Source organism: Antechinus flavipes, chromosome 2 (assembly GCF_016432865.1).
Source record: "Antechinus flavipes isolate AdamAnt ecotype Samford, QLD, Australia chromosome 2, AdamAnt_v2, whole genome shotgun sequence".
NCBI classification, from domain to species: domain Eukaryota; kingdom Metazoa; phylum Chordata; class Mammalia; order Dasyuromorphia; family Dasyuridae; genus Antechinus; species Antechinus flavipes.
In genome coordinates, this window is record NC_067399.1 from 161,117,918 (window position 1) to 161,130,387 (window position 12,470).

A 12,470-nucleotide genomic window follows, 5' to 3' on the forward strand; every position below is an offset into this window, starting at 1 on the left:
TCTAATAAAGGAGACAAAATACAGTTTCTATGTTCAAGAGATATACAAATCAAATAAGAGCTAACCTTGAAAAGTAAAAGAACGGTAGCTGGGGGAACTAAGAAAGATCTCCTACATAAGGTGGAGCATGAATTGAATGCTGAATGAGACCAGAGATTCAAAAAACTAGAAGGGAGAAGGAAGAGTAGTTCAGTTCCATGGAGAACAACCAATGAAAAGTAAGATACACTAAGTAGGACAATATGGTTGGATTATAGAGGGTGGAAGGAATTAATATCTAAGTAGACTGGAAAGACAGAAAGGAGTCAGGTTCTGAAGCTTTAAATGACAAAGAAGGAAATTTTATATTTGATACGGCAGCAAACAAGGAATTTTATCAAAGGCTTAAAAGAATAAGGGATTGCTGTATGTATCTTGGGCTTTCAACTACTTTTTTTGGTAGATGAGAATGGGGAGATTCTTGAGATGAGATAAAAAAAATCTATTGCAATAGTCTATATGACAGGTGATGAGGGTAGTAACTGAGTGAAAGGAAAAATGTGTGTGCGCATGCATTCATGCGTACGCACACATAGTTACAAGCTGTTTGAATTCTATTTTGACCACTTTGAATTTGAGATGATTATATATCAAATCTAGTTCAAAACATCTAACAGACAGTTAGTAATGCTGAAATGAATAAGAGTAGGGTTGCATATGTAGATCTGGGAACTGTCTGCTTAGATAACAATGAATCCATGAAGTAGATAAGGTCACCAAGAGAAACAAAATGGAATAAGCTTCAGACACCTATAAATTCCCTTCTACTTCTAAAACAACTGGTTTTTTATTTTTTAAATTTCTTCAGGAAAAATAAAACTTATGAGTAGAAAACCTCTGGTTTAAGGTTTTATGGCCCTAGGTAAGTAAACATCAATTTTTCCATTTTCCAAGGACAATAAAAGAAAGGAAAGATATGGAACTGCTCCTTACTTACCTGCTAAAGATTCCTTGTCAAGAATTTAACTTTCTTCATTCAGGAGTGACATGTTATAAATTCACTTCAACTCATGAGGTGTCTAATTTATGCAAAGATAGAGTAAGTTCTGAGTTCTAAGACTATTAAGGTATACTAGGTTTAATCTCTCAGTGTGAATAGCTATCATTTTAAGGCATTTCTTCAAATCTATGAAATCACTTGTTCATTTGTGTCAGTCATGTCTGACTCTTCATTCCCCACTTAGGGTTTTCTTGTTAAGATGCTAGAGTGGTTTGCCATTTCCTTCTCTAACTCATTTTATATATGAAAAAACTGAAGCAAATGCTAATCACAAAGCTACTAAGTGTATTTAGCCAGATTTGAACTTGACTTCAGGCCTAGTACTCTATCTATTACAACACCTAACTGTCCTATGAAATTACAGGTCCAGAGGAAAAGGGGAATTGGGAGTGTTTGAATGATAGGACACTCTATTAAACACACTCTATTATCAAGGAGCTTACCAGACATGCAATATATGGTCACATATACGTCACTGTAAAGTTATTTCAAGAGGAAGAGAAATGTTAATTACTTGAGAAGTAGGAGGGACAAAGTTTCTTGGAGAAAGGTTATACCTAAGTAATGCTTTGAAGGAAGCTAGTTGATTGTAAGGGGCAGAGTTAAGAAGGGGCATGCAGGAGAACCATTTGACAATCCTAGAAGATAGAATGGCAAGTATGAACAACAGCAAGAAGGTCAGTTGGTCTACAGTATGAAGGGAAATAAAATAATGTTAAAGTAAGTGAAAGCCAGAGTATGGAGGACTTTAAATGCTAGGCTGAGGATTTTGTATTTTATCCTAGAGGTAAAACAGAGCCATGGAAGACTGAGGAGGGGAAGAGACACAGGTTAATATAGTCAGATCTTTGTTTTTAAAATATCAATGTGGCAAATGTGTGAAAGGATCAGAGACCCATCAATCAGAAGATTATGAAGAATGATAAAGATTGAATGGAGAAGTAACAACAGAATTGGATAAAACTTGGAAAACTGGATATGGGGAGAAAGAAAAGTCAAAGATGACTCCAAATTGTTAACCATGTGATAGAAAGGACAGTGGGTAGTATTATGAATAGAAAAAGGCAAGTTTGCAGGGGTCTAAGTTGAGGGAAATGAAGTTTTATGACTGTGTTGAGTTTGAAATGCCCACCAAATTACAAAATTCACCTTGCTCATTTAAATACACAATGTTTCTTGAAAATAGAAACTAATTTAAAACTGCTTTTTCACTTTGTAGGAACTCAGGATACCTTTATCAAGAAACAAGTCATTTCATGTTATAACTAGGGATGTGGTAAAAAAACAAAGTTAATAAAAGTCAATTTTTAAAAACTAGTACTAGCATGTACAGTTTTGATTGTTTTTGATGAGGCAATTGGTGTTAAATAACTTGACCAGGCTCACACAGCTAGGAAATATTGTCTGAGGCCAGATTTGAACTCAGGTCCTCCTGACTTCAGGGCTGGTGCTCTATCCACTGCACCACCTAGCAGACCCTAGCATCTACACTTTTAAGAAACAATGCTGTCAAAGATAAATAATATCTAAGTAGCATTGTTGTATTTTAACTTTGTAATTTCGTGCTTTTACTTTGTTTATTTGGTTTATGGCCACAGCTTCTTTAACAGAAAAGAGGTTTAACTATCCTTCTCTAAATAAGACAATCTAGTCTTAACAAATAAAGTTCTCATGAAAATGAGATCCAATAAGAGAATGAATGGTATGGATGAGAATAAAATGATCACAGCAGTAATCTCCAAAATATTTTAATAGTTTCTTCTATTTCTCTAATTGGAAGACTAGACAAATCATTCTGCCAAAAAAAAATAAATAAACAAAGACGACGACGACGAAGGAAGGAGGGGGAGAGAAAAGGAAGGAAGAATGGAGAAAGAAGGAGAGAAGAAAAGGAAAGACAGAGGGGTAAAGATTCATGGTAAATGCTTCTCATAAATAGCTACTTTTAAGGTGAATATGTCTAAATATGTAAATTCATCATTCATTGTATATATCATGCATAATCTAAAAACAAAGGTACATTCTTAGTTATATATTATTTAATATTAGCCATTTGTGTGTGTGTGTGTGTGTGATAAAATGTGCTTTTATAGATTTGTTGAGACCACAATGTACTCAGAATAGACCATAAGTGTACCATGAGTCACTTACCTTCTTGGAGTTCCTGTTTTCTCATATGTAAGACAAACATATTAATATTCACACTATCTACCTCACAGGATTGTTATATGGAAAGATAAATGTGAGGTACTGTCATATAATCTAATAAAACAAAAACAAGGAAAAAAATGATTCAAGTTAAACAAACTTAATGAACTTGTATTTTTCCTCAGCCCTGAGTGTCTTTAGAAAATAATCTAGTGAAACCTGGCACAGCTAGGTGGCGCAGTGAACAGCATACAGGGCCTGGAGTTGGGAAGGATTAGCTTCCAAAGTTCAAATGTGGCCTCTGTGCTCCTGGGCAAATCACTTAACCTTGTTTGCCTCGGTTTCTCAACTGTAAAATGAACTGGAGAAGGAAATGGCAAACCAGTCTAGTATCTTTACCAAGAAAATCCCTGGTGGGCCACAAGGACTCAAACTACTGAACAAAAAAAGTGAAAACTTCAAAAACCATCTGTCAGCAATACCATAGAGTAGAATCCTTAACTGGCTGAAAACTAGATTAGATGACCTCTAAGGTCCCTTCTAACTTTTAAGATTTTATGATTCTATGATATATTCTGTGATGTCTCCTAGACATCTTGATTTTTTTCGGGGGGGAGGGGGAAAGGGGGTAACAAAGGCTGAACTGACTGGGGAGAGAGAAGAATCACTCATTCCTATCTTTTTTCAGCACCTTCTATTTGGCAAAGTATGGCTCTGTTTCTCATGTTCATGAACCAATAAATTTATAGCTGGCTGCTACACTTCAGCTGACTCTTGAACCCTCTTTAACAAAGAAAAAAATGCCCTGAGTAAAGTTAACTACATAGAAAAGAAATGTTATAGACCAGAACAAAGCAATACTAGGTCTGCCGCATCATATTATTGACTTTTTCAGGTTGCAGCTCCCTTCAGAGATTCCTCTTTGAGGAATTTAAAGCTGTTTATCTCAGTTAGTTACAAAGCAGTTTTCACAGGGACATGGATGTATAACGCATCCCCAGACTCACTTAAGATAGACTTCATGCCTAACTTGCTTCTCAGTTGCCCTGCAAATGCATTCACTTAATATTAAGGACTAGGTAAGACAAATTAATTTCTTTACGTGCATTCACGAACATCTTTAGACAAGAATCAGAATACTGAGGAATCTTTTATCAGGATGCTTTTAAAAAATCGCATTGAATGTGATAAATTTTAAAGCATTCCACCTCAAAAATTTATCAAAATATCATCAAAAGTGATACTCTGAAGCAATTGAATAATTGTGTCATTTATATATGTGAAACTTTTCAAAGTTTTATCCATATCATTTCCTCTGATCGGTACTATGTGAATTATTATTCTCATTTTACAGACGAGGAATACGAGATAAGGATATGGGAGTGATTTGCGCTTGGTCATATAGCTACTAAGTATCAGAGACAGATTCTTTTGCCTCCAATTCCAGTTCTTTGCATTATCCTGAAGCTCTTCATTCCCATTGGAGATGCTCAAAAATCTGAGGGAATACCTGGCAGTGATTTTAAAGGACAGTTTATTTGAATCTACTAGGTCAAAACTAACATCTGAAGTTTCATTTTAAAACCTCAACGTTTGAAATAAAAACTTGTCTTAGTTGAACTGAACTCCCAATGAAACTGGTAGAATCAACTTATAAAAGAAGGAGAAAAGGCACCAAATCCTGCCACAGTTATTACAAAAGGCTAATTTTTACCCTACAGCTAAGGCACCTTTAAGTTTGTACTTGCACTTCAATGATCTGGAACAATCAAAGTATAGAATCAAATTAATACTGCCATAAGAACATTATAACGAATGTTCTTTACTGCTCTAAAACTGTATGAATTTGGGATAGGTAAAACAACTAAACATTAAGTTGTTTTAAGTTCAACTTAAATATTGTACAAGCTAACAAATACTAAAAAATAACATGACAGCCTGCTGAACTACACAAAATATGTAATTGTAGATGTCTGAAATCACCGACTAGTTAAGAAAAAGCCTTGAAATTTTATTAAGATATAGCATCCCAAATAAATGTACTCACCTTGCCCCCAACATATACAATGAGTTCAAACATAATAGACAAACTGAGAAATTATTTCTACGTCACTAATAGCAAATATCACTATTCAAACATTAAAACAATCTCATCAAATCAAGTTTAACAACTTTTACAAAATGAAGTTTGGAAGCCATCTTGAACATGTGGGTAAACCACTTGTAAAACTGATGCAAATGGTCTCAACAAAATTAACATTTAAAAAAGTCTTATCTATTTTAAACATTTCAATGTGGCCCTACAGACATTAGAAATCAAAACCCAAATAAGAACTTTAGAATAAGTGAATATTCCCGACTCTCTTTGTAGGCAATCTGAAATAAAATATGCACTGTCTTCCTGACATTACTGGGACAGATCTGAAATGTATTTTCAGTTATGACTACCTCAAAGTTCCTTTTACCTTTCTTTCCTAGACAGAACATCACACTCCTACATATGCTAATCTTTACAGACTGAGTTATAAAAATATAAAACACATATAACCTTTCCAGAATTATATGGAAATACATTAATAAAATTTTATGAACAGCTTAAAAATTTTTTTCCTATTTATAATATAAGAACAAATACAGCTTCCATCCCATTTCAAAGCACCATAATCTAATAAGGAGAATCTTTACCTATAAGAGTCCTAAGTGTAGCTGTTGCTATAAAAATACTTTAGGTGATACAAAGACAAAGGTGCTTATATATCATTTTTGAGGTTCTAATACTAATACTATTGAGGGGAAATATTACAAAATTGAATGGCTTACTTTAATATTTAACTATGTGTACTGAAAAAAGTGACTGATTAACTGGAGTTTTTTATACAGTTAAAGTATCAGTGTCAAAGACTACCTTGGAAAGTCAACATACCTGGAAATGTGAATTTTCTGTTTTTAAACGTAAGTGTTATGTATTCTGACACACTAATCCCAACACCTATATTGGGAGGCATTATATGAAAACATTTCTATCAAAGTCTGGTAAGCCTTAGCCTGCAAATCAATGACCAAAAATGGTAATGGTGCGGTGTAGCCTAAAGCAGAACAGAGAAATGTTTTACCTGATCTTCAAGTTCCTTATTGGTTTTTCCCAAAAATTAGACTTATAATTTAACAGAAAAAGATACCAATTTAAATAGTACAGTTTTCACCCCTGAAATTCTTAATATCTATGAATGTTTTTAATCTCGGTGTTATTAGGGCTTCTCCCTCTGCTTTTATTAGCAAATTGGCACTAAACATGACAAATTTTCACCTAGCAGAACTGTCTATTGCAAATAAAAATCCTAACCATATAAGCATGAATCAGGCAGGGAGGGGTTAAAACAGACACTGCCAAGCTTGACTAGCACTACAAGACTGCTGCTGGAAGCTGATTTACAGATATGACAAACAAAGAGGTAGCAAAGCTAGTGTTCTTAATCATACTGCTTAGTGATTATTTCATCATGTATGGTTGTTCTTTCCCTTTCTAAAAAGTATTTCCCTCCCCTTTTTACCCCCCTATCCAAATGTTAAATAAATGATCTTCCAGCCTGCACAATATAACAGAATGGAATGGCGTTTTGACAGGAATCCAAGGCCATACAAGGAACTATGGCCAGCCTTCTTTTAAACCACACATCCCTGTGGTTGTGGGAAAGAATTTTTTTACTCAAATAAGTATTGTGCTTTGATACAATGACCCAACACCTCTATTGGGAGGCTAAACGTGAAGAGCTTCTACTGAAGCAATTAAAGAGCCTTATATTTCTAGGGTGAAGTCTGGTAAGCTTTCACATACATGTACATAATGATGTACTTTTCAAAGATGTACTCAGTATGAGTGTATCTACACATCTCTACTAAGATGTGCACGTACACACATACGTACACACACACCCCACACACACAGCAGGGTACTCGAAGGGAGGAGGAAACCCTCCGCCGCACTTTCACAACAGCCTGAAGCAATGCAGCAGCCAGAGAGCCCCACCTTAGAGCAAAGGACACGCACCACATTGGGGGAGGGGAAGGCAGGGGGAGGGGGGAGGATTCGCGCGGCTCGCTTCGCCGAAGCACCCACCCCCAGCCGAGGTGGAGATTCGAGAGATGGGGGCATAATGGGGGAGGGCTTAGATAGGTAGGTAGTGGAGGAGAGAACAAAACTGCCGCTCGACACCTCAGGGCCACATTGCAGAGAAACCCGGGATGACGCGGAACAGGAAGCGAGTTGGCCTCGACAGGCAGTGGAGACTAAGGAAGGAGACTGTATTCAAAAATGGGGGGATGGGGGGGCACTCAGCCTCTAGGGAAGGTCCCCTCCCCCACTATCAGAATAGAATCCTCCATCTCCGGGGACTCGGGCACGCCAGGTACCTGGGGAAGAGACGGGAGCACGGCCGAGCAGGCAGCCAGGCGGGGCTCGAGCTGCCTCGGCTCCCCCCGGATCCTCAGATGCCTGGGCCATTTCTGCCTCCCTCCCACCCACTCACCATCTTTCCAAAGCGGACGATCCGGAGCGCGGTCTGGTCCCTGGGCCGACGGGGGCGGGGTGGAGGAGAACCGAGTCTAGCGCTGCTACGATCTAAAGTGCGGAGGAAAGACTTCCTCCCGGGAGCCCGAGGAAGGGAACAGCGAGAGCTGGCGGGAGGGAGGCGACACTGAGGCGGCGGCGCGCGAGGCTGTCGGGGAAAGCGGGCAGGCAAGAGAGTGAGCGAGGGAGGGAAAGAGGAAGGGAGCGGCCGAGCGCGAGCCGGGCGGAAACGCTGCACACGTCACGCTTCTAGTCCTGCTTCGCGGGCTGGTCGCCGTTGCTAAGGAAGGGGCCTGCTCGACAACGGCCCGCCCCTCCCCGCCGCGCCCTCCGGAAGCCGATTTCGGCCAGACTCAGAGGAGGGGCGGGGTCACTTCTCCTCACCTAGGAGAAGCCTAGAGCTGAAGAAATCTACGAGCACCTGTCTGTCAGTCAGAGGAAGGGAGAAAAGAGGGGAGGAGAAAGGAACTGGGAGGGTCGTATCGGCCCCCCAAGTGAGGTGGAGGTCGGGGGAGGAGGAAGGCCGAGTGGGGAATCACGTGATTCCTGGCGCCCGCTGCGGAGACCTTTTCCTTACATGGAATTAACTACCTGGCCCAGGTGTGCGCAGGCGGAGAGGGGTGGGGCGAGAGAAGCCTCTGGAGACTTGAGTGACTAAAGAGAAGGGGAGCAGAGAAGAGGAGGGGTGCAAAGGAGGAAAGGGAGGAGGAGAGAAAAAAAAAAAAAGGCTGGGAGGAGGAAAAAAGAGCTACGGAAGGAGGAGACCGAAGGAGAGAGGAGGGGGGGGAAGGCGGGGAACCCGAGGAGGAGGGCAGAGATAAAGTGGGGGAGGGGACGAAATCCTCATTTTTACCTACTTTGGTGCGATTATAGCCATCCGCTTCTGATTGGTTCAGTGCGGCGTTTTTGGTGCTCGGGTTATGGGAAACTACACATTTTTCCCCTTGCCTTCCAGAGGCGGCAGCAGCAGCAGGGCACGCTAATGTGTGAGTCACACTAATTTCAGGTCTTCAAAACAAGGACTGATTTATCTGTGAAACAGACTGGAGAAAGAGTCATGGCTGCCCAGAAGGGCGTGCCTGGGAAATAGCTTAAACAAAATTTCCTATGGATTGTGACTTCTGTTAATATCGCACTCTGCTTTGGTTTGGTTTTTTCCTCTCCCAAAACTTTTATTCAATTACTGTGGTTGCGTCAGAAATGCTGTTTTCAAAAGGATTTTTTTTTCCTACTTGCCCTACTAGTATTTTTTTTTTTGGGGGGGGGGAGCATATGGAAGAGAGACTTTTAATCGGAAATGGAGCATTCTCCCACCTACCTGATTACTTAACTTGAATATGTCTGAACAGTTGACTACTTTTAGTGTTTTCTGTGGTAGCATGGAACGATTGAGGCTATACAGGCATTTGTCATCATTCTAGAGAAACCTCTCCCCTCCATCTCAACTTTTAGATGGTATAAACCAGTGCAAACGGTCATTTTCTAGTCTTTCCCCCACCCCCATTAAAAGAACGACTAGCAGAATTAGATAAGTAAGGGATGAAAAAGTAAGTATAAATTTGGTCGGGTCACAGAAAAGACTTCCTATTTCCACTAAAAAACTTTCAGATATTTCCTTGCCCTTATGCCAATCCCATAGTGAGCACTTGCAAGTGTAGTAACAAATGGTTCCATCGTTTATTTTACATTTTTAGTTTCCTTGTTATCTCCATATTTGCATAGAATTAGTTCCTTAAACCCTTGGTAAGCCTCATTTTTCCTTTTGAATAATTGAAGTTTAGTATTCCTCTGTGGGGAAATGCTCCCATCCCAAGCAGAGAAAAAAGAATTAGGGATAAGAATCTAATCCTTCTAAAGGTGTACTTTGATGTAGGTTGTGGCATGGAACATCACAGGGTTTTTCAAGGCTATGCCAAGAGAACCCAAGCTCTGGCAGGTCATATATCAAATTGGAAGACTTTGAATATGGGCCCAGCAATGGATTGTGTGTCTGTTTTACAAGGATTAGTTGATCCAAGTTTAAAAAAGATTCATTGCCAAAAAGTTGGCCACCAAGTAATGGATTTTGTTTTCTTTTTCTTCCTTTCTTTATTTTCTTCTTCTTTTCTGCCTGCCTGCCTTTTTTTGCCACAGCATCTCAGGAAAGCCATACTAAGCATGAGGGGGAAGGAGTTGAAATCTGCGTTTGTGGGAGAAATATAAACTGAGTCTATAAACTATTTTGAAGTTAAAATATATTTATGCATGTATATGTGTACATATTTGTTACACCATCACTCTTATTAACTCTGGTCTCTTTCTCCTCAGTGACTATTTCAAACTGCTTTAATTAAGTATGCAGCTTCCCATTTATCAGTCAGTAAACACAAAGTGTTTATGATGTGCCAGACGACTGTGTTAAACTTTGAAGATAAAAAGGCAAAAGACAGTTCTTGCTCTCAAGAAATTCTCGTTCTGATGGGGGAGACAACCTGCCAATGATTTATGTATAGACAAGACATAAGCAGAATAAATTGAAGATAATCAACAGAGATTTAAGTGGAATTGGGAAAGTTGGGATTTGTATAAAGGTGAGATTTTAGTTGGGACTTGAAAAGTCAGGTAATCGGGGAGACCCAGGAGAAAGGATTGAATTCCAGGAATGGGGGGAGGGGAAGAAGGGTGAGGAAGAAGGGAGGGGAACAGCCAGTGAAAATGCATGAAAGTATTTTCTTCAGGGAATTGCAAGGAGGTTGATATCACTGGATCAGAGTATCTAGGGGGAGGAAGGGAGTGTAAGATAACGAGAAAACTAGAAAGATGGTGGACTAGGTTTTGATGGGCATAAGAAATAATGTAATATCTCTCAAAACTTCACTCCTTTTCACTTTTTCAGGCTCACTATTGCCAGTTCTTCCCTTCTGTCTTAGAGGAAGATGTGGCTGTATTTCCTAAGGCTATAATAACCTGTGCCCTTCCTTCCATTTTCTCATCTTCTAGATCTTGCTCCAGCTATCATCCCCTTTTCCTCACACATATTCACTCTTACACTCTGTATTGGCTCCTCATCGCCAAGTTTTCCCAATCCTAAAATATCTTTTTTTCACCTCTTGTACATCTTACAAAGGAGTCTTGTCTCATTCTTCTTCCATTTGTGTTCATGCTTCTGATTCCCTCAAGACTCATTTCTTCAACAACTTGCAATCTGATTTCGCTCTCTATTGCTCTACTGAAACTTTTAAAAAAATCTATTTATTAAACTTATCAAGCATTCTTTTTTTCTCATCATCTCCCCCATCCATTAAAAAGAAAAAAAAGGAAGGAAGGAAGAACAAAAAGGGAAGGAAGGATGAATGGAAGGAAAGGAAGGAGGGAAGAAAAGGGGAAAGAGGAAGGGAAGGACAGAGGAAAATGGAAGAAAGTGTGGAAGAAAAAGGAGAAGAACGGGAAGAAAAAGAAGAGTGGAAAGGAAGGAGAGAGAAATGGAAAGAAGAAAAGAAGGAAGGAGAAAGAGAGGATCTAGAATCCATTTTACATATACACAGATAAAACATTCCCATAATGACCATATCCAAAAATGAATTTCTTATTTTGCATATAGTCCATTTCTGGCACCGAGAGGTGGGTAGTAATCTTCTAAAATTCCTTTCTCAAGTCCTTGACATTATTATAACTAAATCTAGATGCTTTTTTTTTTTTTTAGCAACTCTTCTGTGAACTCCCAAAATATATACATCTATTTCAGTTATCTCTAAAACACCCATTGGAGGTTATAAGCTTCACGATTTATCCATCACCTGTGTTGTCTCTTTGCCTCCTAATTTTGAGGACAGCTAGGTGGCACAGTGGATAGAGTGCCAGACCTGAAGTCAGGAAGATTCCTTCAGATGCCTCAGGCATTTATTAGCTGTGTAACTCTGGATTTAAACCTCTTAGCCTCAGTTCCCTTATAAAAATGATCTGGAAAAGAAAATGGCACACCACTCTAGTATTTGACAAAAAAACCTCAATTGGAGGAAACTATGCTATGCATAACTCTTTGAACCAGCAATATCTTTACCCAAGGAGATTAAAGAAAGAAAAAAGTATGTCTAAAAATAATCCTTTTGTAGTGGCAAAGAGCTAGAAATTCTACTAAGAAGGGAATTAGGGGATGGCTAATCAAATTGTTGTATTAATGTAGTGGAATACTATTGTGCTACTGACATGATAAATTAGACAGTTTCTGAGACCTAGGAAGACTTGTGAAGACTTTTAATGACGTGAGCAGAACTAGGAGAAAACTTTATACAACTTTATAAAGGCAAACAACTCTGAAAGCACTCTGAGCAGTGCCATGACTAACAATGACTTCAATAGACTTATGATGAAGGATTATACATATTTATTACAAGAGTTCTTTTTTTTCTTTTCAATGGCTATGTAGGAGGAAGATAAAATAACTGTAGCCAAGTATCTTGGGGAGTGGATAGAACACTGTACTTGGAGTTAGTAAGATCTGAGTTTAATTTTGTCCTGAGACAACTTACTAGCTATGTGACTGAGCAAGTCATTTAAATTCTGTTTCCTGACCCATAAGAAGAAAATAATAATGCCTACTTCTCAGGGTTGTTGTGAGGATCAAATAAGATAATATTTGTAAAGCATAGTCTCAGGCTTATAGTAGGCACTTTATAAATGTTTAGTCCCTTCTTATTAATTGAAAATTTTATTTTAAAAAGTCTTGTTACCTGATGT

At 38.8% G+C, this 12,470-nt stretch overlaps 1 protein-coding gene across 1 annotated transcript in view; it reads right to left on the minus strand.

Annotated features, from left to right (window-relative positions):
* DSTN (destrin, actin depolymerizing factor) overlaps positions 1-8,065 on the minus strand; it is a 30,551-nt gene extending 22,486 nt beyond the window's left edge. The window contains exon 1 of the mRNA XM_051975888.1: positions 7,714-8,065. Within this exon, the coding sequence (XP_051831848.1) occupies positions 7,714-7,716 (3 nt within the window). The 5' untranslated portion in view covers positions 7,717-8,065. The remainder of the gene's footprint in view (positions 1-7,713) is intronic.
* Positions 8,066-12,470: the final 4,405 nt, after the last annotated feature.